The sequence below is a fragment of the Coffea eugenioides genome, chromosome 10 (genome assembly GCF_003713205.1).
Source record: "Coffea eugenioides isolate CCC68of chromosome 10, Ceug_1.0, whole genome shotgun sequence".
NCBI lineage: Eukaryota > Viridiplantae > Streptophyta > Magnoliopsida > Gentianales > Rubiaceae > Coffea > Coffea eugenioides.
In genome coordinates this window covers 6,758,045-6,780,894 of record NC_040044.1, presented here as the reverse complement: position 1 = coordinate 6,780,894, position 22,850 = coordinate 6,758,045, and the positions used below count along the sequence as shown (strand labels likewise).

At 36.3% G+C, this 22,850-nt stretch overlaps 3 protein-coding genes across 5 annotated transcripts; 2 read left to right on the top strand and 1 right to left on the bottom strand.

Moving 5' to 3' along the window:
• The first annotated feature begins 401 nt into the window (after positions 1–401).
• Positions 402–1,917, top strand: LOC113749319. Its single transcript, XM_027293006.1, has one exon. It carries the CDS (start codon positions 539–541, stop codon positions 1,640–1,642), a length of 1,104 nt encoding a protein of 367 aa, XP_027148807.1. The 5' UTR covers positions 402–538; the 3' UTR covers positions 1,643–1,917.
• A 1,772-nt stretch (positions 1,918–3,689) lies between these two features.
• On the bottom strand, positions 3,690–7,456 carry LOC113749731 (inactive TPR repeat-containing thioredoxin TTL3-like). Of its 3 annotated transcripts, none has more exons than XM_027293558.1 (8): positions 7,375–7,456; positions 6,253–7,223; positions 5,934–6,129; positions 5,650–5,822; positions 5,109–5,439; positions 4,750–4,954; positions 4,494–4,647; positions 3,690–3,868 (listed from the first exon to the last, which is right to left on the bottom strand). In XM_027293558.1, exons 2-7 carry the CDS (start codon positions 7,191–7,193, stop codon positions 4,505–4,507), a joined length of 1,989 nt encoding a protein of 662 aa, XP_027149359.1. In that variant the 5' UTR covers positions 7,194–7,223; positions 7,375–7,456; the 3' UTR covers positions 3,690–3,868; positions 4,494–4,504. The 3 variants fall into 3 exon arrangements, with proteins under 3 accessions (XP_027149359.1, XP_027149358.1, XP_027149360.1); XM_027293557.1 differs by having other exon boundaries at positions 6,253–7,252; positions 7,375–7,451; XM_027293559.1 differs by having other exon boundaries at positions 3,690–3,870; positions 4,504–4,647; positions 6,253–7,252; positions 7,375–7,451.
• An 8,156-nt stretch (positions 7,457–15,612) lies between these two features.
• On the top strand, positions 15,613–17,534 carry LOC113749485. The gene has a single exon (XM_027293242.1). The coding sequence runs from the start codon at positions 16,075–16,077 to the stop codon at positions 17,377–17,379; it is 1,305 nt and encodes a 434-aa protein (XP_027149043.1). The 5' UTR covers positions 15,613–16,074; the 3' UTR covers positions 17,380–17,534.
• Positions 17,535–22,850: the final 5,316 nt, after the last annotated feature.

Below are 22,850 nucleotides of genomic sequence, written 5' to 3'. Positions count from 1 at the left end.
TAATTTGGCAAAGAAATAAAGAGTTGTTTGGTTGTTGACTGGTTGGAACAATTTGTGCGAAATCAGGACTAGGAAAGCACTATGGCTAGCATGACCCTTAACTGGCATGGGCTCACTTTAAAGTTGAGAGCTAGGCATGATTGGATCATGAAACAAGGCTCGTGGGCATCAACTTTTCATTTTTTTCTCTTGCTTTATTTAATTTGGTTTGTCAAAAAAGCAAAGGCTAAGGAAGAAGTTCGGTATTAGACCAGTGACCCTATTTTAAATAAAGAGAGCAAAAAGGAGTGGGATTGCAACAAAATCGACATTAAAGATGGTAAAGAAGGACACATAATTCATAAACAAAAAGTTATAAAAGGAAAGCTGTCAGTGCTTTGCCTCTCTCACATTTATTTTAAATCTCATCAAACCAAAGCACCACTCAAACCCCACGCATCAAATTTCGCATATACAGTTCATCAAGCACAAGATCTAAAGCCATAGTAACTAGCAATAAGAAGAGCAACTAGAGGAGCAAGAGGAAGAAGAAGGCAAAATGAAAAGCAGAGAAGGCAAAGGGCCTCCCTCCACAGATCTATTAGTATGTTTTCCATCTAGAGCCCATCTGACACTAATGCCAAAGCCAATTTGCAGTCCAGCTAGGCCTTCAGAACCAAGCAAACGCCAGCACAACCAGCACCAGCACCAGCACCACCACCCGCACAGCCACCATCATCACAACCACCGCCACCACCTAATAAAGAAATCTAGCACAAGAAATGGAGTTGCAGGCCAAGCAAGCCCAATCCTGTGGGCCAAAAACAAGCCAATGAGCAAGGAGATTGATGAACCAACATCACCAAAAGTCACTTGTGCTGGCCAAATCAAAGTAAAGCCTAAAGCCAGCTCATGCAAGAATTGGCAATCTGTCATGGAAGAGATTGAGAGGCTACACAATAAATCAAAACACAAGAAGAGACCAGGTTGGGCTGAAGCACTAGGATTCAAGAAGGATGTCATGCAGTTCTTAACATGCTTAAGAAGCATTCGATTCGATTTTCGATGCTTCGGTGCATTTCCTTCGACTTCAATCACTTCTGATGATGAAGATGACGTTGATGAAGATGATGACGAATGCCACCAAGATCACCATCAAAATAACCATCTTGGCAAAGATGCAAGTGACGATCATGATAGTGAATCTTCAAGAACTGTTTTCTCCAAATGGTTCATGGTTCTTCAAGAAAACAACAGCACTAATAAGACTGAGTTGGTCAAGACAGACAATAAATTGATTAAAGAAGAAGCCACTGAAGCACCTTGTGCTCCTCCACCGAATGCATTATTGCTCATGCGCTGTCGATCTGCTCCCGCGAAAACCAGGCTAGAAGAAAAGGAAGAAGATAATGATGATAAAGAAGAGGAAAGGCATGATGATGACGATGATCATGATCATGAGAAGCAAACAAAGGAGCAAGAAGATGGTAAAAGGGCTGAGGTTCTAGCCATTGAAGAAGAGAAGAAGCGGAAGGATAACTTAGTTGTGATGAGATGTGGCACTGCTGATTTCTACAAATTTTCTTCTGATATAGCAAAAGAAACTTGGGTTGTTGGTGGGATTAAAGATTCACTATCAAGAAGTCGAAGTTGGAAGAGGTGATACATGATTATTACGATCAAGGTCCCTGCATTTCCATATTCTTCTTGCTTCAAATTTTCTTGTTAATTTTGATAATTTTTTTTTTGGGTTACGTGATATTTACCTCCTATGATTGATGTTATTTATATTCTGAAATTGCGTGGAAATCCTTGAAATTCAACTTTCTCTTTTTCTGCTTAGGAAGTTGAAGTTGTATGATGTGGTCTGATGTGCAAAGCAGATACTCTCAATCCATATGTATATAGCCATTTGAAGTTTAAAGTTCCCAGCTCAAATGCTACATCTGATAGAAAGTTATTCTGCCAAACGCATCTTCTTATGAGCAAATCCATTACATAATTAACAGTTAACTGATCATGCCATTTCCTAGCTCTGCTCTTTTTTGTTCATTAATTTGTTTTCGATCTGCTAAATTTTCTGATTGATGATGAAAGTTTGACATGAAGATGAAAGCTAGTTTCTTTTGGCATGTTTTAAGGGGATCAGCACTGTGGATGTACCAAAGAAGAGTAGGAAAAGCGTAATTTAATCTATATTTTTGTGCTTTTGTAGCAACAAGCGAAAATAAATGGATGCTTCCAATATTATTGAAATTCAGAAATTCTTGGCAAATTTGTGAATGTTGAAGGAAAAAAAAGAAAAAAGGTCACTCGAACCGAGGATGATCTAGAAGGCCCTTGGAAAACTCAGGCCTTCATGATTACTGATCGGAAATTCGGGATCTAAACTCTAAAGAAGCCGCTGCACATGACATGAAGAGCATCTTTCTTTTTCAAGGTGCAAAAGTTCTTCCTTAATTTCCAGTTAATTGCTTGGAGCATCATGCAAATGAAAAGAAATTATTGAAAAAAGAAAGAAAGAAACAGGAAGGCCATGAAGATGGAAATCCAATTAGTAATAAGCTTCTTCAGGTTTTTCAATTTGTAAGCCGATGTCGTAAACATAGATATACATTTCATAAACCATGTCTCCAATTGCTTTAAGAGGTTCCAATATTTAAATTTATCGGGAAAGAATCCAAATTATTTTAGTTTTTGGTGCACAATTACTTAATATTGTACTACGACGAGGTGTTTTTTCTTTTCCTTTCAAGCAAAGAGGTTGAAATTCCCAAGAAAAGGAAAAGAGGGGGTTGTAATTTAATTTGAACTTGAATTTGTGGAGGGATTTTATTTGGACTTGGGCATCGTACAATGACACTAGTAACTAAACTTTATACTTCAACGTTAGGTATTTCTCCCAAATAATCCTTGGAACTTATTTTTTTAACCTTCCAAGATAAAGGGGATGCTAAAAGCACAACTTTTTCAAGTGAAAATAACAAATTTACTAATTACATTGTTGGAATTCGTTCAGCATCATTTGCTCGACAAAGGTCAAAGGAAAATTCTGAAGAGATTCTAATTGATTGATTGACAGACTTTGCAAAATATGCTAACTACTATGTTACACGCATCTACTTAACTCACGCCTAAAATTCATCTAACTTCCATTTTGGACATACGATTAGAGCATATGTCCCAAATTTGCTAGCTTACACTCAGATGTTTCTATTGAATCTGGCAATTGAAAATCTGCTAGTTAGATTTTCTCAAACAATCAAGAGCATATGGATTGAAGATTTTCTCAATGAATCATTCATTCATTCTACCTCTTTCGTTATTTTCATATTGAGTTAGGCAGTTAGGTGGATAGCCACTGAGGGGGTGGGGGGATCTTCAAAAGGGACATTATTATTGCCAACAAAGAATGTTTGGTGGTAGCAATGATATTCAATTATTATGTCCCTCTGTTATTTCAATCCAACCCCAACCCTCCTTATTGCTGGTATTTGGATGAATGATGGTGCTCCCTTTGTCATGGACTTTCCAGGCAACGCAAATTTTCAGGCGGTCAAATTGTGAAATCAGAAATCATAACAAAACAAAACAGACAGCAATCAACAATCAGAAACAGTTTATAAAATGAATGCAAACAAACATTTGATGAATTGAATAATCGAAATTGACTAATAATTAGCTTAATATTCTCAAACAACTAATAGAAAGAATAGAATAGAAGACATGAAAGTGTACTCAAGGTGAAAAGATACACACCCAAAAAAAAAAAAAAAAAATTGAGGAAATATATACAAACTTCCACTTAATGTCTGACGGTTTCCTTTACTTCTTTAATCTCCACAGTTTCTAAATTGCTCATGTATTGGATTCTCTTAGCATCCAGAACCTGATACAGTCATTTGGCACCCCACATGAGCCATGGCCATCAGACATGTAAACCAAACAAGTTAAAGAAAGTCCTAGCAAATGCTGCATCTGATAATTTCCAAAAGTTGTTATCTAAACTTATATATTTGATCACTATCTATGGATAGTAGATACATCAATTTTCAAATCCCTTTATTGGCAACTTTATGTAGTTGAGGGGATGCAATGCAACTGCTCCCCCAACTTTGAGGAAATTATGTTTTAAGCTTAGAAAATTTAGATATTTTGAATGTTGTTATTTATTTGTCCCCCTCTACCCCCCTCCCCTTCCCTCACAAAAAATTTTAAATTTTCTTTCCTATTATATATTGCTCTCCCAAAAAAAAAACTAAAACTTCATGAATATTACCCTTTACAAGAGTGGAGTGGTAGACCTACGAAAAGTTAAAATATCAATGGAGAAGAAATTTTCACAACAAAACTTAAAAACAATTTAGATTCGAAAGCATATCTAATGTACAAAAACAAATGAAAATTTAAAATATACGTGTTTATTAGTTTTAAACCGTACTATTGCTACATTTCTTGTAGTCTCAAAGTTTGATCCGCCTAAGTTTGGGGTCTTTGACGCATAAATTACAAACCTTTTTCATGGTTAATGGGTGAAAATTTCTCTCAAGGTTGTCACAGAGCGGCCGAATTCAGTAGTACTAGTAGCAGCAGCACAATTTGCTCCACTGCTGGTATCAAAATCAATCCCATTTGAGAGCTTGAAGCTGGTACTACTACCATAGAACTCTGTATCCATCGAAAGCAGTAAGGAAGTGTAGGCATTGATAAACAATTAAACCCGATAAAAATACAAATGCATGCAGGATTGGCAATCAAATTGTGAATTACCGGCTGCTGTGAGAATTTTTCCCACTGGCTTGTTGCTAATGACTGACTTCAAATCAGAACTGGTTCTTGGCTTTTCTACCTCATAGTTGTGCTGCTTTTTCACCTGCTTTCTTGCTTCTTGGAATCCCTTTGTTACCTCCTCATCCCCGGGAACTACGTGCATCAGCGTCTCATAATCTTCCAGTGCTGCCTCCCATCTTTCAAGCTAAATCATATGAAACATGAGAGAGAATAAGCGATCTGTTGTTCATAGAATTGGAATTAAAGCAAGGCATCCAGGTTTTTGTTTCTTTTTTCTTTATACTGTTGAAAAGCCAAGGAAATTGGACAAGAAATTATGTCCTTCTACTGAGAGCTACCTTAGCGTTGCTATCCGCCCTTCGCAACCTGGCTTTGCTATACGAAGGTCGCACTTTAAGGGCCTCTGTACAATCTTCAACTGCTTTCTCATATTGTCCCAGTTTAGATCGGCAAGCTGCTCTATTGCAAAGCAAGACAGAGTTGTATGGCACTTCCTCTAGTGCTGAAGTATATGCAAGAGAAGCCTCAGCATACCTTGATGCATTGAAAAGCCTGTTTCCCTTTATCCGTGTTGATGCAACAAAATCAACCTTCTTTACAAGTGATTTCACATCATCACTGGAATCAAGTCGTGCTGCGTGTCTTGCAGCAGCCACAGCATCCTCAAACCTGTCAAACCATCAAAGGCAAAGTCCAGTTTAGAATATTAAATCTTGTTTCTTTATTTATGATGGTGTTACATAGTAGTAATTGGATTGTTTATCCTCCTTCCAAGACAATATATCTCGTACCACAGCTATCTTGAATTAACTGATTCCTCAAGATACATAGAGTAGGATTGAATGAACTTGTAGGCCCAGAGATGACTATTCTACTAACCTGCCTGCAGCCATGAAGATCTTAGATCGAACTACCAATAACTTAGCAGTTTCAGCTGAGCCAAGAAACCTAGTATGAAGTTCAATGTCAAAATCAGGTCCTTCATCATTAACTTTGTATGCCTCGTCGTCCCTGCAGAGCTCCATCAAGGCCTCTGCTTGCATAGCATAGATCTTCAAAAGGACAGAGAAACAGAAGGCGTCAAACAGTATAATGACTGCATGGAACATGGGACAATGAATTTTTAGGGATTAGAATTTTCTTCATGGAATAAAATATTAAACCTGTGGTGCTGAATCTGCACCCATTAATATTGCAGCCTGACTGTGATTGAGCAATGTCTCCCAATCCTTTCGTCTCCGAGCTCCGGAGCACCTATTTAGGTGTGTCTCAAGATTCTCAGCATTGGAAATGTCCTTACTGCTGGCCTTGCGCCCTGATTTCTCGAAGTGATCTATGGCTTTCCCTGCTTCTCCCAATCTGTTTGATTGTACGGACAACGATAAGTTCTGTTAGGTTTCAGACATTCCAGCAGATGACAAGATATCAAGTTTTCATTTATTCTAGAATGATTTCATTTTGAGCAAGTTCAGATTGTTATACCTGATAAACAATCTTGCCAAACGATAATGAGCATTATGATACGAAGGATCCAGTCGGATGGCCTCTTGACACTCAAAAACTGCCTCAATGAGATTGCCTAAACTCATCAAAGCAGCACTCTTGTTGCTATAGAAAGATGCCTTGCTTGGATCAATAGCAATTGCTTGATTGTACAGGTCCAATGCCTCCTCGAACTTTCCCTCCTGGTACTTCTCATTACCAAGACATTTCAGTGCCTCAGGGTCCAACTTATTCAACGAACCAGAAGTATGGTTCCTTTCAGTTGGCTTCTTCAGAATGTTCCCCATTGCAGCTGTGGCCGGGGCAAATTTACCACTAAGATTTCCCTTCTGAACAGTCCTAGAATTCGCAGAATCACTCAATGATTTATTGTGTCCTTTCTGCTTCAAGTTTCCCAAATGGCCTACAAGCATAACACTGCCTGTAGACGCACGATACAGATGTCCTTTGCTACTGACATTGGATTTCCTGTGACTTGTCACACTAAACTCGCTTGAAGTGAAGGTTGGTTCCCTCCTTAACATCCGAGTGTACTCAGAATTCACTACTTGCGAGGTACTGATCATACTTGAATTGTTGACAAATGACATTGAGCTTTTACTAGAATGTCCAGTTCTGTGGCCTTGTGCGGTGGAAAACATTGTGCTGTCCATGCTCGGTTTTCGCGGTGCTTTTTCAGCTAGCTTCAGAGGAGGTTTAGCTACAATTGAGGAGTCCATGGCGGCTGCCATATCATTTTCGTCCGAGCTGCCTCTTTGCCTCTTTGAAGCATAAAACCTCAGAAACTTTACAGGTGTTCTCTTGCTGCTGTCCCGAGGAATTGGCGACTCTGATGTCTTTCTTGGCTTCAACACCCCACGTTGCAAAATTGCTCCCACCAGTCCACACCCCTCCTTTCTAATCTCTGGAGTTTCTGCCATGGAAACCTCTTCTAACAAACTGGCTGTTCACTGAATTTGTCAAACAGTATAAAATCTACCTGATGAGTGATGCAAGAAACAAAAAATAATTAATTTGTTGCAGGAGCTTTGAACTCTCTGCTGTTACGTATAAAATAAACAGGTGATCATAAATCTTGATGTGAAGAATAAATTAGCATACCATTTTAATCTTCAGCCCTGTAAAGAATTTCAAATCACATAAAGGAGAAGAAGTCACAATATGGCTTCAGAGAGAAGAGTTCAATGAAAGGTCAAGTTCATCAAAGAGAAGTATATACATATATATACATCTTTGAGCCTCAAGAGTGGATGCCAAGGAACCAACTTTATATCTTTTGCCAGTTGAGGCTCTGCCAAGTCCAAATTACAAAAGACTAGCCAATAATCATATTAATATACTAGGATTTACTTGGACATCTTACCAACAGAGTTGTAATAATAATCTTGTACTTCGACAAAAATTTTATAAATTTTTGTGACAGTTTCCAATTAGTACTAGAAATAAGTAGGACCTGTTCAAATCATATCCAGTATATGGACAGTAAATCAGCTCAATGGTTTAAAATATTTCAAGTGCGAAAGCCTTTTCATGAATTAGAGCCGGTTCAATTCAATAATAAGGAAAATGTTAGATCGAATTTTTCTTTTTTGAGGAAACTCAATTCAAAAATCAAGACAGATAACAATAATGATGTAAGGAATTGGCAGCCTCCATTTCCTGGTCATATGACGAAATTGACAAACTCCATAGTGCACACAAGGAACCAAGAATAATTACGTGTGAAAAAAATGACATGCTTCATAAAATAAAAATGTCAAAAAAACAGTTGTCAAACGTTTTAAATTAAAAACCAATGATGCATTTACTCAATTGGCAAAGATCGATCTAGTTCACGTGAGGCATATATAATTACCAAAATATGTAAGATCTAATCAGCCAATATCTGAATTTCTTGAATCAAACAAAATTGTTGTATTGCCTTGTAAATTGTAATTGTGGCTTTTGTTTTACTATTGGAGCTCAAAAGAGTGGTTCTGGAGATGGATATGGTCATTGAACAGAAACTAACCCCCCAAAAAAAAATTAATGATCTCGTTTGGATAAAAATTACTTGTACCACACCACAATTTAGTGGAGACATGAAATATTTTTATTTTAGAGCTTTTAGAGTCGGTGCCCTCTTTTCCTTTTTTTTATTATTATTATTTTTTTTTTTTTTGTGCCTGAGTGGAGGAGTTGGAATTGTGGTTGGCTTGGTTATTTGTCTTTTAGGGTACCAAAGATAGCACAAACGGACTTTGCTTAGTATGACCTCTGATCACCACTTGGCTCGTTCTCCGCCTTTTTTTTTGGAGAATTATTAGAAATTAGTTACCGCCGGCTTTAAGTAATTGATAGTACAAATTAACAGTTATAATTAAAGAACCAGCTCCGGCCGGCAACACGAACCCCCTCACAGAAAACATCTCCATCAAGTTTGACCAGATCAAAAGATGGGCTAATTATCCTGAAGAAATTAAAGTGAAACCATCCATGAAAATTCCTTCATTGAGTAGCAGATGATAGGGTATGAAAGTTGCCTAATACCCTAAAATAGTTTATCTCAGTATCTATACCACCACGTAGGAGGAGAATGCAGACGGTAATTTTACGTCTACTGAAATATTACCTAAAAATTGATTAGGGTCAATTTTCATTTAGATGGAACTAATTAAAGAAAAAAATGAGAAAGTAAAACTTTTCACTTAACAAATTAAACAGGCCATTTTGATCTTTTTGGTGATGATCCATGCATGTTTTAACTGTAAACAGGCCAATTTAATCTTTATGAGTTGCAAGCCACTGTATAATTTTTTTTGCCGACAAAAGTGAAAAAAGAAAAGAATAAAAATTCTACAGTCCCTTTAGATAGAAGTAGATGGAAGATGATGAGGGAGCCACAGCCAAATGCTACAACGTGGCTCATAAACTAAATCTTATACAATCATCATCACTTCTTTCTGAACTTCCTCAGCTAAATGCCGAAGAAGTAGTCAAACTTCACACCTCATTTGACTCAAGCAGATCGATCCTTTAAGCCAAACAGAGGTTTTTGTACCCCATTAACCTTTAGTAAAATTTGATTTAACCTCTTTACAAGCATATTCTCTTCTCTTGGATGCTGTTCATTTGTGTGTAATCCCAGAACTGTGGAATGTGAACTTGTACCAAAACCTCTTGAAGAACAAGAAATAATGGGCTGAAGTGGAAATGTGAACAATTGGGTCCAAAGTCTATCTAATGCCGTATAAGAGGCAATTTTGTTGTGGCGACAAACAATATATCTGGAAACCAGAAAGCAGGAACTGGCAAGACCATTACCATTTCATCTTGAAGAGGACTGCATTATGAGTAATCTTTTAGTAATCATTTGATAAAAGTATTATTCCAGCTGTGTATTGGAGATGAAAATGTCCTTTGAGTGAACAGCACCTAAAAACAGAATAAAATTCTTGCAGATTTGATCCATGGGGAATTGGAAAGTAATCTTTGGAATTAAGTGGCTACATCTTTACATTTATAATGATATTCCAAGTTAGAAAGGGACAATTAGTTGTATATTATTCTGCCCCACGAATGATAAATTTATGAGTCGTCTATTGTTTCCCTATCAATCTTTGTAGGATGATTTAGCAGATAAGAACGAGTTTCTCAATGTTTTAAGCTAAAACTATTGCTTAATAACTCTTGATTATCATATACTAGTTATTTTCTTACTTCTTCCTCATTCCCTTTTTGAAACCAGAAACTCCTGGAGGTTTCAACGAAGCAAGAATATGGGACTACCCATATATTTGAATCCCCACTTTAGTGCAATTAACAGCTACCATATACTTGTACCGTAATTAGTAATTACATAACCAATTAACCATTTAGTATCTTCATGAGGAGGACTCATTTCTTCACTTGTTTTACTGCATTGCTTTGATCTACGACATTCGTAGTATAATATTTTTCAAACTCAAATTTCTCTTGACCGACAATGTCCACTGCTGCAAAAAGAATTAGCACTTTTATTCCGCCAGTCATATTAATTGAACGCATGGCTCATTTGGAAAACGGACTGAAGCAAGGCACACAGTATAGAAAGATCGCACACAATCTTTGAAACGTCAATAAATCTTCCAAGTTTGCATGCCAACCTAATTATTAGCCAGCCGTGAGCTATCTCCAATGGATTTTTGGCTTCCTCCAATTTTCACTTCTTTTTTTCCTTTTTCTGACTCTGACCCTATAGGGGAAAGATAGAAGAAGGGCTTTAGCTTAAGGATTTTAGAATTTACAAATTTTAGAAGTCTTCATCAGTGTTAGTACAAGTTAATTATGACATTTCGAGGGGTGTCACATGATTGAAAATTTATTCATAGTACAATAGATTGATTTCTTCTTTCCCCCATTTTCTTTATATCCGGCCAAAGTGGGTTTGTTTGGTCGGGGGAGTTATTATGGCTTTTTGGCAATGTTATGAGTGGAGAACCATTCAGCCTGTAGAAAGCAAGACAACATTTCACGTGCCAATCTGTGGAGCAGATGCTCACTTAAAAAGTGAAGCTTCAAACACAGTACATAGCAACACTGAGAAAAATATTTGGCACAGAATTGCTGATAAAGGTGAGTCCATTTTCTTGATTCTTAAGCACTCGAGATTCTTCTTCAAGCTCCTTCTTGTTTAAGCTGAAATGATATCGATCGTAGGGGGGAAAAAGTACTAATGAAGAGGAATTTTTGCTAGAAAGTCAAACGTAGAGGGTGAGAAAAGTGTAGGCACCAACTGCATTTTTTGCTATGTATGCACGTAAAGCAATAAAATCTGGACGCCTGATCCAAGAATTCAAGTGGGAGCTAGGTTTTTGCTTCATATTTGGATATGCCCTGCTTTCTAAAAGACATTCCCAGTTGGATCCAAAGGCTCATCCCATTCCTAGGGCTTTGGAAATCTTCCTCAACCAGCAATCCTGTTGGGGGTCCTTGACTTATCGAAGATAAACCTACACAAAATGCCTTTAATTCGCTCGAAATTAATTTATTGATGATGTACCATTTTTCTTAGCTCAATTATCCAGGATACTGTTGTAACTTGTACTTTACATGTTACATCCAGTTTATCTGAGAGTCTTTCTTGCAGTTGCAGTGAGTGTGCTTGGATAGCTCGTTATTTGTAAATATTATTATATTCACATCATAGACATATATTTTAGTTACTTTATTTTTTATTTTTTAATTATATTTTTATTTCACGTACATCACATTTCAAAAAATACTGTAATGTTAAAAAAAATTAGTTACATTACAATTAAGTTATTAATTCACCCGTTTCAAGCGCATGTCATTTTTCACATAAGTCCTTATAATACCAAGTTCCAACCAAATAAATCATGCTTCACACTATGCTTCAACTTTTGTCCTACTTGAAGCAACTTTTGTCCTACTTCCACAAAAAAATTTAAAAAAAAAAAGTTTGAAAAAGGGGAATTTTCATCGGTCGGAGCCCCAGTAATATTTGTGCTAATTCATTTATCACAGTCTGCTATAAAACCAACACAGAAGAAAGTTATATTCATCATTAACAGTTGCATGCAGGGGAAATATAAATTAAATTCTTCCATCCTGTTGTATGCAGGCCTTTGATTTTTTTTTAATCGAATTTTCTTATCAAAATTTTTGTTTACTAGAACAAACTTTAATAAGGACGATTAGATTATAAAAGGTACGGTTTTAAATGCTTAGAAAGCATTCTTTAAATAAGCATCTCGGAAACTAAAATTCAGGCATGGTCCCTTTGGCGACTTTTGATAGAAATCAAGCATGACTCTTAGGACTGAAAAAAAAAATCAAACTATTTGTCGAATCCAATTTGACTTGGCAAAAGCTCGTTTGAGTTGATTTGCTAACTAGTCAAATCAAGTATGAATAGCATTTTGTGTTGCATAACTTTTAAATTCGATAAAAAAACTCGTTCAATTTAAATTCGATCACTAAGCAAGTCAAGTTTAAACAAAATTTTAAATTTGTTAAAATAATCAAACAAATTTGAATATTAAGGTATTCGACTTGATTAGTTTCGTTTATCCCCCTAATGACTCTTTAGATCAGGCACTGCACAGGAAAATGGTAAAGAAAATGATGACAAAAATATGTCCAAAGTCAACTTTGTGAGGGCTTGAGACGCTGGACGCTAATACAGTCATTACAGTTCACTCTTTTTGATAGACATAATTAAGCGTCAAGTTTCAAAGCCCATTGACAAAAAATGTCACAGACCCGATCAAGAATTCTACTGTGCTGTTTAAGAAGGAGTGGCATGTATCAACAATGTGGTCCAAAACACTGATAATAGCCTTTGCGGGAACGGGCACTAGCTAGCAGATTCTGACTCTGAAATGGGCTTGGACTAATTCTCTGTCTTAATGGACAATCCAACGTAGAAAACCTCTCTTCGTTAATCTCGTCTGTCAATCCGGAGAGGCCCAGAAACTGACCACTGTTCGTGAAGAATATAAAAGCTCTTCAACAAGTTGTAATTCACCTTGTACATCTTAAAAAGATATATATTATGTTTAATTATTGTTCATGCGAGCTTATATATATTAATTGCGTTAGAATAATGTGACATTGGTTCTTGCATATTGAATTTTTTGTTTGTTGACGAAAAATTGACACATAACATATTGAAATGTATGACGGAAATTACGTGACATTTTTTATGAGAAAAAATTACGCAACGTCCATTCTTGGTTCGAGTCTAATATCCTTTCTTTCCCCAGAAGTGGAGTCTCCCTTAAAAAAAAAAAAAAAAAATTATGCCGATAACTTTGGACGGTTAAGCACATCTAGCAGTATATTTCAAAGTTGTCAAGACTCAACTAAGTTGATTAGGACACATTGCTCTCAGTATTTTGACATCCAAAATTCTAGTTTCATCATTGTTTAAAAAAAAAAAGGGTAAGATAACGTAGCATTATTATTCTCTCAACCAAGCAAGGGAAAAGCAAAACCAAGAGTGGGTGTCAAATGCTCTCAGATTAATCTTACAAACGCTGTTAAAGCAGTCAGTAAACGGAGATAAGACTTGGGCAGTGAGATTGAATTAATTTGGAAGGCATCTCTAGGAAAGGTCAGGTCAGGTCAGGTCAATCAACTAGTCCCTAATGGCAAAAACATATTCCTATCCTACACAGGATGGACGTTAAAGACAATGCAAGCAAGAGAAAGATGGTTAGTTATGAATAAATCTTCAATTGCATCCAGATGAGAAAGAAGAATTCAGGCATGTGAAAAACAATTAGGAGTAAATCAAAGGAAGAGTGCAGCTCAAACTAGAGTGAATGAAGAATCCCAAGTAGATGGAACCATCAAACCAACCAAGCAAATACTAGGTCACCAACCTATTAAGTTTTCGAACGCAATGCAATTAATCCAAGAACTCCCTCCCTATCATCTTTCAGTTTCAGCCACCAAAGTTCATCATTATCTTCTAAGTGGACCCTATTCTAAGTTGGGCTCCTCTAAGTACATTTAAGGTACAGTGTGTTACTTTGTAAAATTATTTCGATTTGCTATGCTAATATGCTATGCAGTAGTAAGATATCATCCTAATATGAAAAATAAATACTACTTATGATCTAAGATATAATTAACATCTTGAACCGAGTAGAAATTAAGGTTTTGACAGACATAAATTACTACTCACTAGTATATTCGTCAAAATAAGAGAAAAGAAAATGCAATTGAAATGCGGCCGCAATTCTTAAATATTCCGTGTGGAACTCAAGGAATTTGGATGTTAGAGTCTGGGAATTTGATTGGTAGGGTTGGCCAATAGGCATTATCGGAGGGGGAATATATTATAAAACAGGTGAAAGAGACGTATATCACCCAGCAGCAGCAGCAGTAGGATTTTAAAATTGATTCTTTGTTTTGGAAACACACATTGGATTAGTAGTAGTAGTAGTAACACGCCGTGGAATCTCTCATTCATCTAAATGACTCGGTTAAACCATCGATTAGCACTGATAATATTTGTTTAATGCCCATAAAAAATTGTATGGTTGCAGCTAACTGGAATGTGGTTCAACTAATCAATCTATCTCTATCAGAAGAAAATATATGTTTAGAATATCCACCCTCATGGGAAAATATGTTGTATAAAAGATTTTGCGAAAGATTGCAAGAAAATATTAAAAAAATTGTAGGATAAAAATGGTTCATGAACCTACAACAAATCCTGTGGCTTAGGTTTTACCTACGTAAACAATTCAACAAGCATAGGAAAAAAGTTAAGCTTAAGCAAGAAATAATTATGACTTGTAATCTTAATTCTTGGAGGACGAGGACTGTAAAAAGATTCCCTGATGTTGCTCTCACCTATAGCTTTTGAATACACCACTATTGTTTTCCAATTCTCGACCAGAATTTCTGGGTTCAAGACTGACGACTCAGTCAAAGACTGAGGCAAAGAGAATTTTACTTGGTTATCTATTGTTCGAATAATTGGGTAGCAGGTGGTAGTTTCTGATATACTCTCTGCCTTTTGGCCCTTTTCCGGCTTCTTCTCTTCTTTAACCCCCTCATCAACCTGCAAGAGAAGTCAAAGTTGCTCATGGTAATTTTTGTGGAGAAACAATCATATTGTTAATATGACTAGCAATAATATTGCGATGTTTAATCACTTTTCTGCTAAACATTTACGATGATATAAAATACTAATTGCTTGCTTGCATCTTTATTTATTTAGTAAAAAAAAATATTTACATATATATATATATATATATATATATGGCAATCCATCATTAATTCTTGGTGATATGTTCAATTCGCTGTGTATGTATGTATAAAATATGGGTATGCATGAATTATTATGATTCATGATAGCAGAATACAATATGAGATGAAATGAAATTTTGAGTTCCCAAACATGAAATGAAATTACTAGGAAAAATTTGATACAACAACTGAGATGAAGGTAGATAGCGGCAGAAGAAGTGGCTATGGTGGTACCAACTGTAATTTTGTTCCATCTCATTCTCTCCCTCACAACTACCTTTAGCCACCTCATTCTAGTTCAGTTGCCTACCATCCTTTTGGATGTTTTCTTTTCTTTTTTTTTTCTTTCCTTTTTCACTTTGATGATTGAATTACTACTATAGGTTCCTTGAATCATTTCCCATTTGTGAAGAGTTTTATTTGAACCTTTTTGTCACATATCCTTTTCTTGCTTTCACACTCAATTTCACAAAACCATTCTCTCAATCTCTATTTGAGTTTGACCCGTTGCCACCTACCGGCAGCTTCTTAGCTCTCCTCCTCCAATACAGACCCCACCACTCTTCTTCAATCCATAGAGGAAATGTCTCCCTTTCTTAGTGCTAGACATCCATAACCTCAAAAACTTCTTCCTCTTTGTTAGAGCTTCCTAAAAGGTTATAAAACCTCTCCTCTTCCATTTCCTCTTCTTTCTTTCTTTCTTTTTTTCCCTTTTGCCTTCTCCTAAAACCCTACTCCATAATCTCCCTCATCTAGAAAGAAACAACCCCTTGCTAGATGCCTTTTTCATTTATCTTATTTGGCTTTAGTTCCAGTGAGAATATGATTACTTTATGAGAGCTTTTTCTGAAAAATAAACATCTCTTCACTCACTTCATGGCTTGCTTTCTTGCAGAAGAGATATCTTGATCATTCGTGTCCATGAGAAGATTCTCTATTTTTCCTCAGAGCTTAGCCATCATTATTATTTGGTAGACTAGTAGTTTTTCAATTTTTATTTTTCTTCATCTTCGTGCCATACACAGGAGCAATTAATCAAGTAGCCGCCTGGTGGTAATGGATTCTGGGAATAGTGGAAGTATGCAATCTTCAAGCGGCGGTGATGAAGAGTATGAGTCACGTAGTGAATCGATCTCTTCCTTCTTGAATCCATCAGCCCATTTTGGTTCAATTTCAGACCATCCACAGGCTTCTGTTCCACAACTTCTTCCTCACCAACCCACTAGTACTTTGTTCAATCCTCATTCACAGAATAGTCTTGATGCTTTTCCACAATCGTTACTAGCCAATAACCCAAGTGGTGGAAATACAAATACTACTTCTACTCAATATGGTAGTAATCATGACCTCGTCTGGCCCAGAGGATTGAGATCTGAAGCCAATTATGCAAACTTTGGAAATGTAACAGCTTCATCATCAGCTCAATCAGTTCTAGCCGGTGGTGTTCAAGGCCTCAATAGTCAATCTCCATCTATGCTGCCATCCCTGGGTATTGAGGCAACAAAGAACGATGCTAAGGCTTCCCTCCTCCAATCTGCTGATCAACAACAACCAGCAAACGTAGTCAAAAATCCTAAGAAACGTACCAGGGCATCAAGGAGGGCCCCGACCACCGTTCTCACCACCGATACGACCAACTTTCGACAAATGGTGCAAGAATTTACGGGCATCCCAACAGCTCCATTTTCAGCTGCTGCCTCACCATTTTCAAGAAGGCTTGATCTTTTCTCAACTGTTGCCACATCAAACCTGAGGGCAGCTGGTCATTTGGCCGATTCACTAGGCTCCCTTTATCCTCTAAGGCCTTCGGCACAAAAGATGGTTCAGCTTTCCCCATTTGGGACTTCATCAAACACCATGATTGATGCTCTAGTTTCATCAACTACAACAAATGCTGCAGGCAACATTCCTAATATTCCCTCGGCTGGTGGGGGTAATAGCAGCAATACTGTTTTGCCTCCTGATCATCTTGGCCTTCCAAAACAGCCTCAGAATTTACTGAACATGCAAAATCAGATGCTTTCAATTCAACCCCTTCTGCTTAACAAGCATCAGCCATCTGCCACCCTTGCCACGAAAAATCAAGGGAATACAAGTCACGTTCCTTCCTTCGATGAACTGGGATTAGGCCATCATCCTGATCACCATCAGAATGTGAATGCAAACCTCAGTGGATGGAAAGATGGAGGAGGGACATTGAATGCTAGTCAAGAAAACTTGGGAGGGTCAAGTCAGCATATCAGTAATTACAAGTTTAACTGTTCGGCTTCAACATCAGAGTTTCAGCATGATAAGGGTTTGGAGAATGTTACCTCAGCGGGTGAAGGTACAGTGGGATCATGGATTTGCCCTTCTGATTAATTAATTAATTAGTCCTTTGTGTAGTGTACACAAATTTTAAATTAATTAGGATTATATAATATACCTTGAGGAAGTGTTAGGCCAGAAATTATATGCTATATGCTGACGATCATACATGTGTATGTATTTCTTAATAATTTTGATCAGTTATCACCTCCCTTTCCGGTTTTTGTGGTAATATTTCTTTATTCAGAATTGTTAATTTATATAAGTTAATTGATTCAGCATTTTTTTTCCCTTACGGGTTTTCTTTCCTTTTTTCGGTTTGAGATCTTAGTTTACTACGTGGTACTGGACAATACCAAAGCCGAAGGTCCTATAATAGTAGTGTTTATCAAGCAAATCTTACATTTTTCTCCAAAGGATTCATACATAGAACCCAAAAGTATGCTTCTGCGCATCCACGTAAATAAACGGTCTACAAATTAGTCCTTTTTTTTGTTTCTATGGGTTCAAGATTCCAAGACTTAGAAGTTATAGCCTTTTTAATCACCTTCTACACCACTAGTTCTATGCAATAGTTGGGAATCAAAGGATTACTGCCAGTCGTGCCTAATTATTATGGGATCTTTTTGGCTGCCACTTAAAATTCTATTGGTTAATGGTGGTATTAGTGGATTCATAAAAAGTCAGTAATTGGTCACTTCTTGAATTGGTATTACAATGAATGCCAATTTGTCAAATGTTTCAGCCTTTGCTTCATTCTTTTGATCCGTAACTTGATGGAAGTATGTACATTTATAACTCTAATCTGCATAGTTTTTCTCTTGAAAAATACTACTCTATTCAATCGATTGAATTGCAAATACTTTTTCGATCGTCCAAAATTACCGATAACAAGAAGGTCAGTCAATCAATAATCGCGTGAGTTAGCAAACTAATAGCTGCACAAATGATACAGAAGTTTCATGTAACTTTTATAAGTGGGCAATTACTTGTACTCCCAAGTTAATGGAGGATAGAAAGAATAAAGTTTGCAGCTATATATATCCTGGTCACCACGTGGAAGTAATATCCCCAAATTTGCTTGAGAAGCCTTTCTCGATCGTGTAAACTATACCGATCGAGGCATAAATGAGTTTTTTTTTTTTTTTTTATAAATATATATAATTCAAATGGGAAATGAAAAGTTGATCAAGTCTAAAGATATGAAATTTCCAATAATGTCACCTAACTTGCGGCCTCGCCATGACCTTCTTCAAAATATCTTAACAACAGTAGACCACACTAAGATAAACTAACATAGAATACTGCTTGTGATTCACACATGGATTTATCCTGCAGAAACAAGCAATTAAATTATTCGAATCTAGCTGTGCAGAGAAGCAGCAGTATCTTTGGTCTGCTTGCTTCGTATAATTTACTTAGTAAACGTCGTCTTGATTGATCTAGTTTCAGGCTTTACCGCACACCATACCTGTTTTCTTAGTTAAGTCCCCATTTTTGGGCTGCCGTCAACCATTAAAGAACATGGTTAGCTTTTTACCTTTTTTTTTTTCTCTCCTTTTATTTTCAGCAGATCAGCAGAATCAGCTACAATTGTTGACCAGATTTATTATTGTTTTTAGCACTTCAGCCCTTCTTGTTCTACTTAATTAGTCTTTTCACTCATATTCTTCTATCCTCTTATAAATTCATTCTCCCTGGTATTTTTATTATGTCACGTCTTCGGACTCGAACGCGAACGCGAAGTTTATTGATTTAAAGTTTGCTAATATATATCAACTTACTTAATGATGCAATGGGCAAACGAATTTGAATTATATATTGGTGCAAGAGTGCAATGGTATATAGTCTATCTTAGACCCTAACAATTAGCTAGGAATACTATGAAAAGGGGGTGAAAGTAGCAAGAAGAATGAAGGAAGGCAAATTAAATGTATGTGGCATGATTAGAGGAGGGCTATTGTTGTTGGCTTAGAAAGATCAGTTGATTGACAAGGATAATTCATACAACTTGATTTACTAATGAGTATACAATAATAATCTTCAATGTTCTAATTATAAAAGTAATAGCAGTGAAACTGAGGAGGGCAATACAAAGAAAGTGAAACAAGGATATGATTAGCTTTGAGATTTTATTAGGTTTAGAGAGGATATGGTGACATGTGAAACTCTCTCTTTATGGAATCATGGTGGCCCCTTCCAGAGTGCAATCTGGTTTTTAGCAATGATGATTATTTCTCCCTCATCTATCCATGAATCTATCAAATTCTCTGGCAGATCAGTTCACTTGTCTTGGCTCGTTCTTTCTCAAGGGCCATGTGAGAGGGACTATCCTCCTTGGAGCTAAGAACTCGAAAGGCAGGCCATGGCCATGGGGTCTCTCCATCTCTCTCACGGATATATACACACTTTCACACAGTCTGTGCCAGCAAAATCAAACATCCCAATCCTCTTTTTTTTTGTTCTGTTTTGTTTCGTTTTTGTGTGTGAAATTGTAGAGGGCTGCCAAATCCAACCGATGGCAAAGTGCCAAATTTTTCTAATAGTATATATATGAAAAAAAGAAAAAAAAAAACGTGTTCCTTAAAATAATAGGCAAGTTCCAATTTATAAAGACATTCAAGTAGTGACAGGACATTATCCTCATATGGCATCTTGTACATTTAATTAGAGGGTTAGCAGCGTCAAAAGCTTCTATTCATTCTCGTCCGTAGATGATCGTTTAGTCAATTTAATCCTTCAACTATATATCCGTTTGGGTTAACATACCAAGACTTTCTACCAATTAAATGCAGTCCTCGATCGATAGCAAATTAATCAAGAAGTTCATGGCCAAAACAAATCTTAGCAAATTAATTAATTGGTACTTTTAAACGAGCTTTTTGATTATTTGAGAAAATAGTAATACGTATATATATATATATATATATATAAAACACATCAACCCAATTTCTTTTTTTTTTAAAGGTTATTCGACCTTCTTCTTCAATACTACTTTCACAATATTCAAAGAGTAAATAAATGAATTTCTCCTAAGACTAAATCGATTACTTCGAAAAAAAAAAAAAAAAAGTTCGAGAGTTTTAACTCCGTATGATAATTAGAGTTGAAGAAAAGGCCATGTCCTGTCTTAATCTCATTATGAAAATTATACAAGGTTACAAAAATCTAATACTAAACACAATAAACTAAAATACAGTACATATATCAATCAAGCATACTATACTACTACGAAAATGAAAAATTCTACATTTATACGTATACTGATTGATTGATTGATTGATTTCCTCAATTTGCTCCATAACATCTTCTTAATAGATTGATTTGATTGTCATAATCTATCCATGGCTTATTCCCCCTTTTTTTTTTTTTTGGCAAATATTCCATCATGTCTTATTCCATTTGCTATTACTACACAAGTATACTTGTTTCAAACTCTCTCTATGGGCTGTCTCCTGCCTTCTTCACACCAGCATAATTTGCCTCAATTCCAGTATTCTACTCCAATTTCAGCTATTTACATTTTAGTACATGCGTAAGCAGTGATGATTGTTGAGTTCAACGTGGCGGACAGCGGTCTTTGAAGAGTTGCAACTCGTGTTTAGACCGAATGCCGCGGTGGAATTAGACCTTCCCTATCTGTTCCAAAGAATACAACAGTAATAATTAACATATTATTATTTGATTCCTCTTGGCAATTTTTTCTGGTAAACGGCCGTGGCTGCGTTAAAATTTAGCCCCATGAAAATCAATCCACAGCCCCCTTGTGACCACCAAACTTGTCAACATATGGGGATAGAGTTTGGACCAAAACCATTACGGCTAGCAGATCCTGAGGATCAAGTATATGGACGTACTTGTGGCGCAAAAAAAAAAAGTTTTCAATAAAGAAAAGTAATCTCCTATTGTATTTACTAGCTAGTTATGTTTACACGTACTCACATCACATCTTCAAAGCCTCCGATTCGGGTTTGTTTGGATTGCTTCATATTTCTCCAATTTTATTTGCTTACATCATCTTTACAATTTTCAATACACCTTTTTATCTTCCCAATATCTTTTTATCTCACATACATCACATCACAAAAAGTGTTACAGTAAAAATATCCCAAATAAGCCCAAATAACTTACAATCCAAACAGAATAATCCTTTATGGAGATCACAAGATTCCCTCTTACCGTATTACTAGCTAGTGTACAAAACTATGGCAACTCATGTACCATGCACAGTAACAATAGTCAGGTGATCAAGAATTTTTTTTATTTTTTATTATTCCACTCTTGAGTTCCTTCTGTCCCACCCTTGTAACCCTTGAAATATTCTTGAAATTAAAAAAAAAAAGGTCGTCCAACGAGCACTCCTTCCTGGTTCAATTTTCTTTCTTGTACTCTATATATAATGTATTCGGTTCAACATGCAATGAGTTCTAGAGAATTTGACAGAATGTATATTAAACATGACCCTTGAGTTCAGTTTAGTCAAAAGTCATGTTCCATAAGATTTGAGAGCTATGATAAACAAGAACGCTAGGTGTTGACATATAAATTGTGAAGCACATTAGTAAACAAGTCATTTAGACTCGAAAAGTTAACTTGGAATTTGCTCTGCCCAAAACGGAAGGCTCCTGTCCAATACATAAGCCACGCAATCAGCAAATTCCGGGTTCTTTCAAAATTTTCCATTGAAACCATGCCAAAATTTCTCATGAATGATGAAGCCATATGATCATAAGCTGTAGAACGTGCCCTGCCATCCGGCAAAAGAATACCCCCGCTAGCTCCAGGGCAGGCAAAGAAAATGATATACACAATTTTGAGAAGTTGGTGAGCTACGTTATTCAGAACCTAGACCATCTGCTTGTGGTTGAGTCTTACGTGTAGATGTCGGTGCATTTGAGGTTCATTTATGAAGATTTGACCTTTAACGTGTTGGCCATTTTTTCCAGATGTTGAACCATTTGATAATATCAATCTAGGATTCCGGGAAATTTACGTTATTAAAACAATTTAAACAAAAGTAACAAACTTAATTTCAACTTTACAGTCGATAAAGCCTTGATCTAATGACTACTGTTGAGGTTTTAGGAATTAAAAATTTGGGTTCAAGTGTCATACTATATGAGCTTTTTCTCTTATGATAAGTGGGTAAATCTATAGGTGTTATTGAGTTATAATTCTTATTAGGGATAATTTCAAAATTTCACTCAGCTTCCCCCAATTTTAGAAAATTACATTGACCTCCCTTGCTTTTACTGTTACTTACCCATCAGGCTAGAATTATACTTAAGTATCCTAAAATACCCTTATGCAATATCATACATCAAAAGAAAGTGAAAAGAAAAGGTTTATTGGTCAATTTAACCAAAAAAAAATAACACTTTCTTTTAAACTTGCTATGCTTCCACAATAATTGTAAACCCAAAATTTCATCAACCTGTTCAAGCAAACTGCAACTTAATCCCCAAAATTTATCAATTTTGGCATCACTAAAATCCCAAATTTACCAAAATCGCACTCCAACTTAA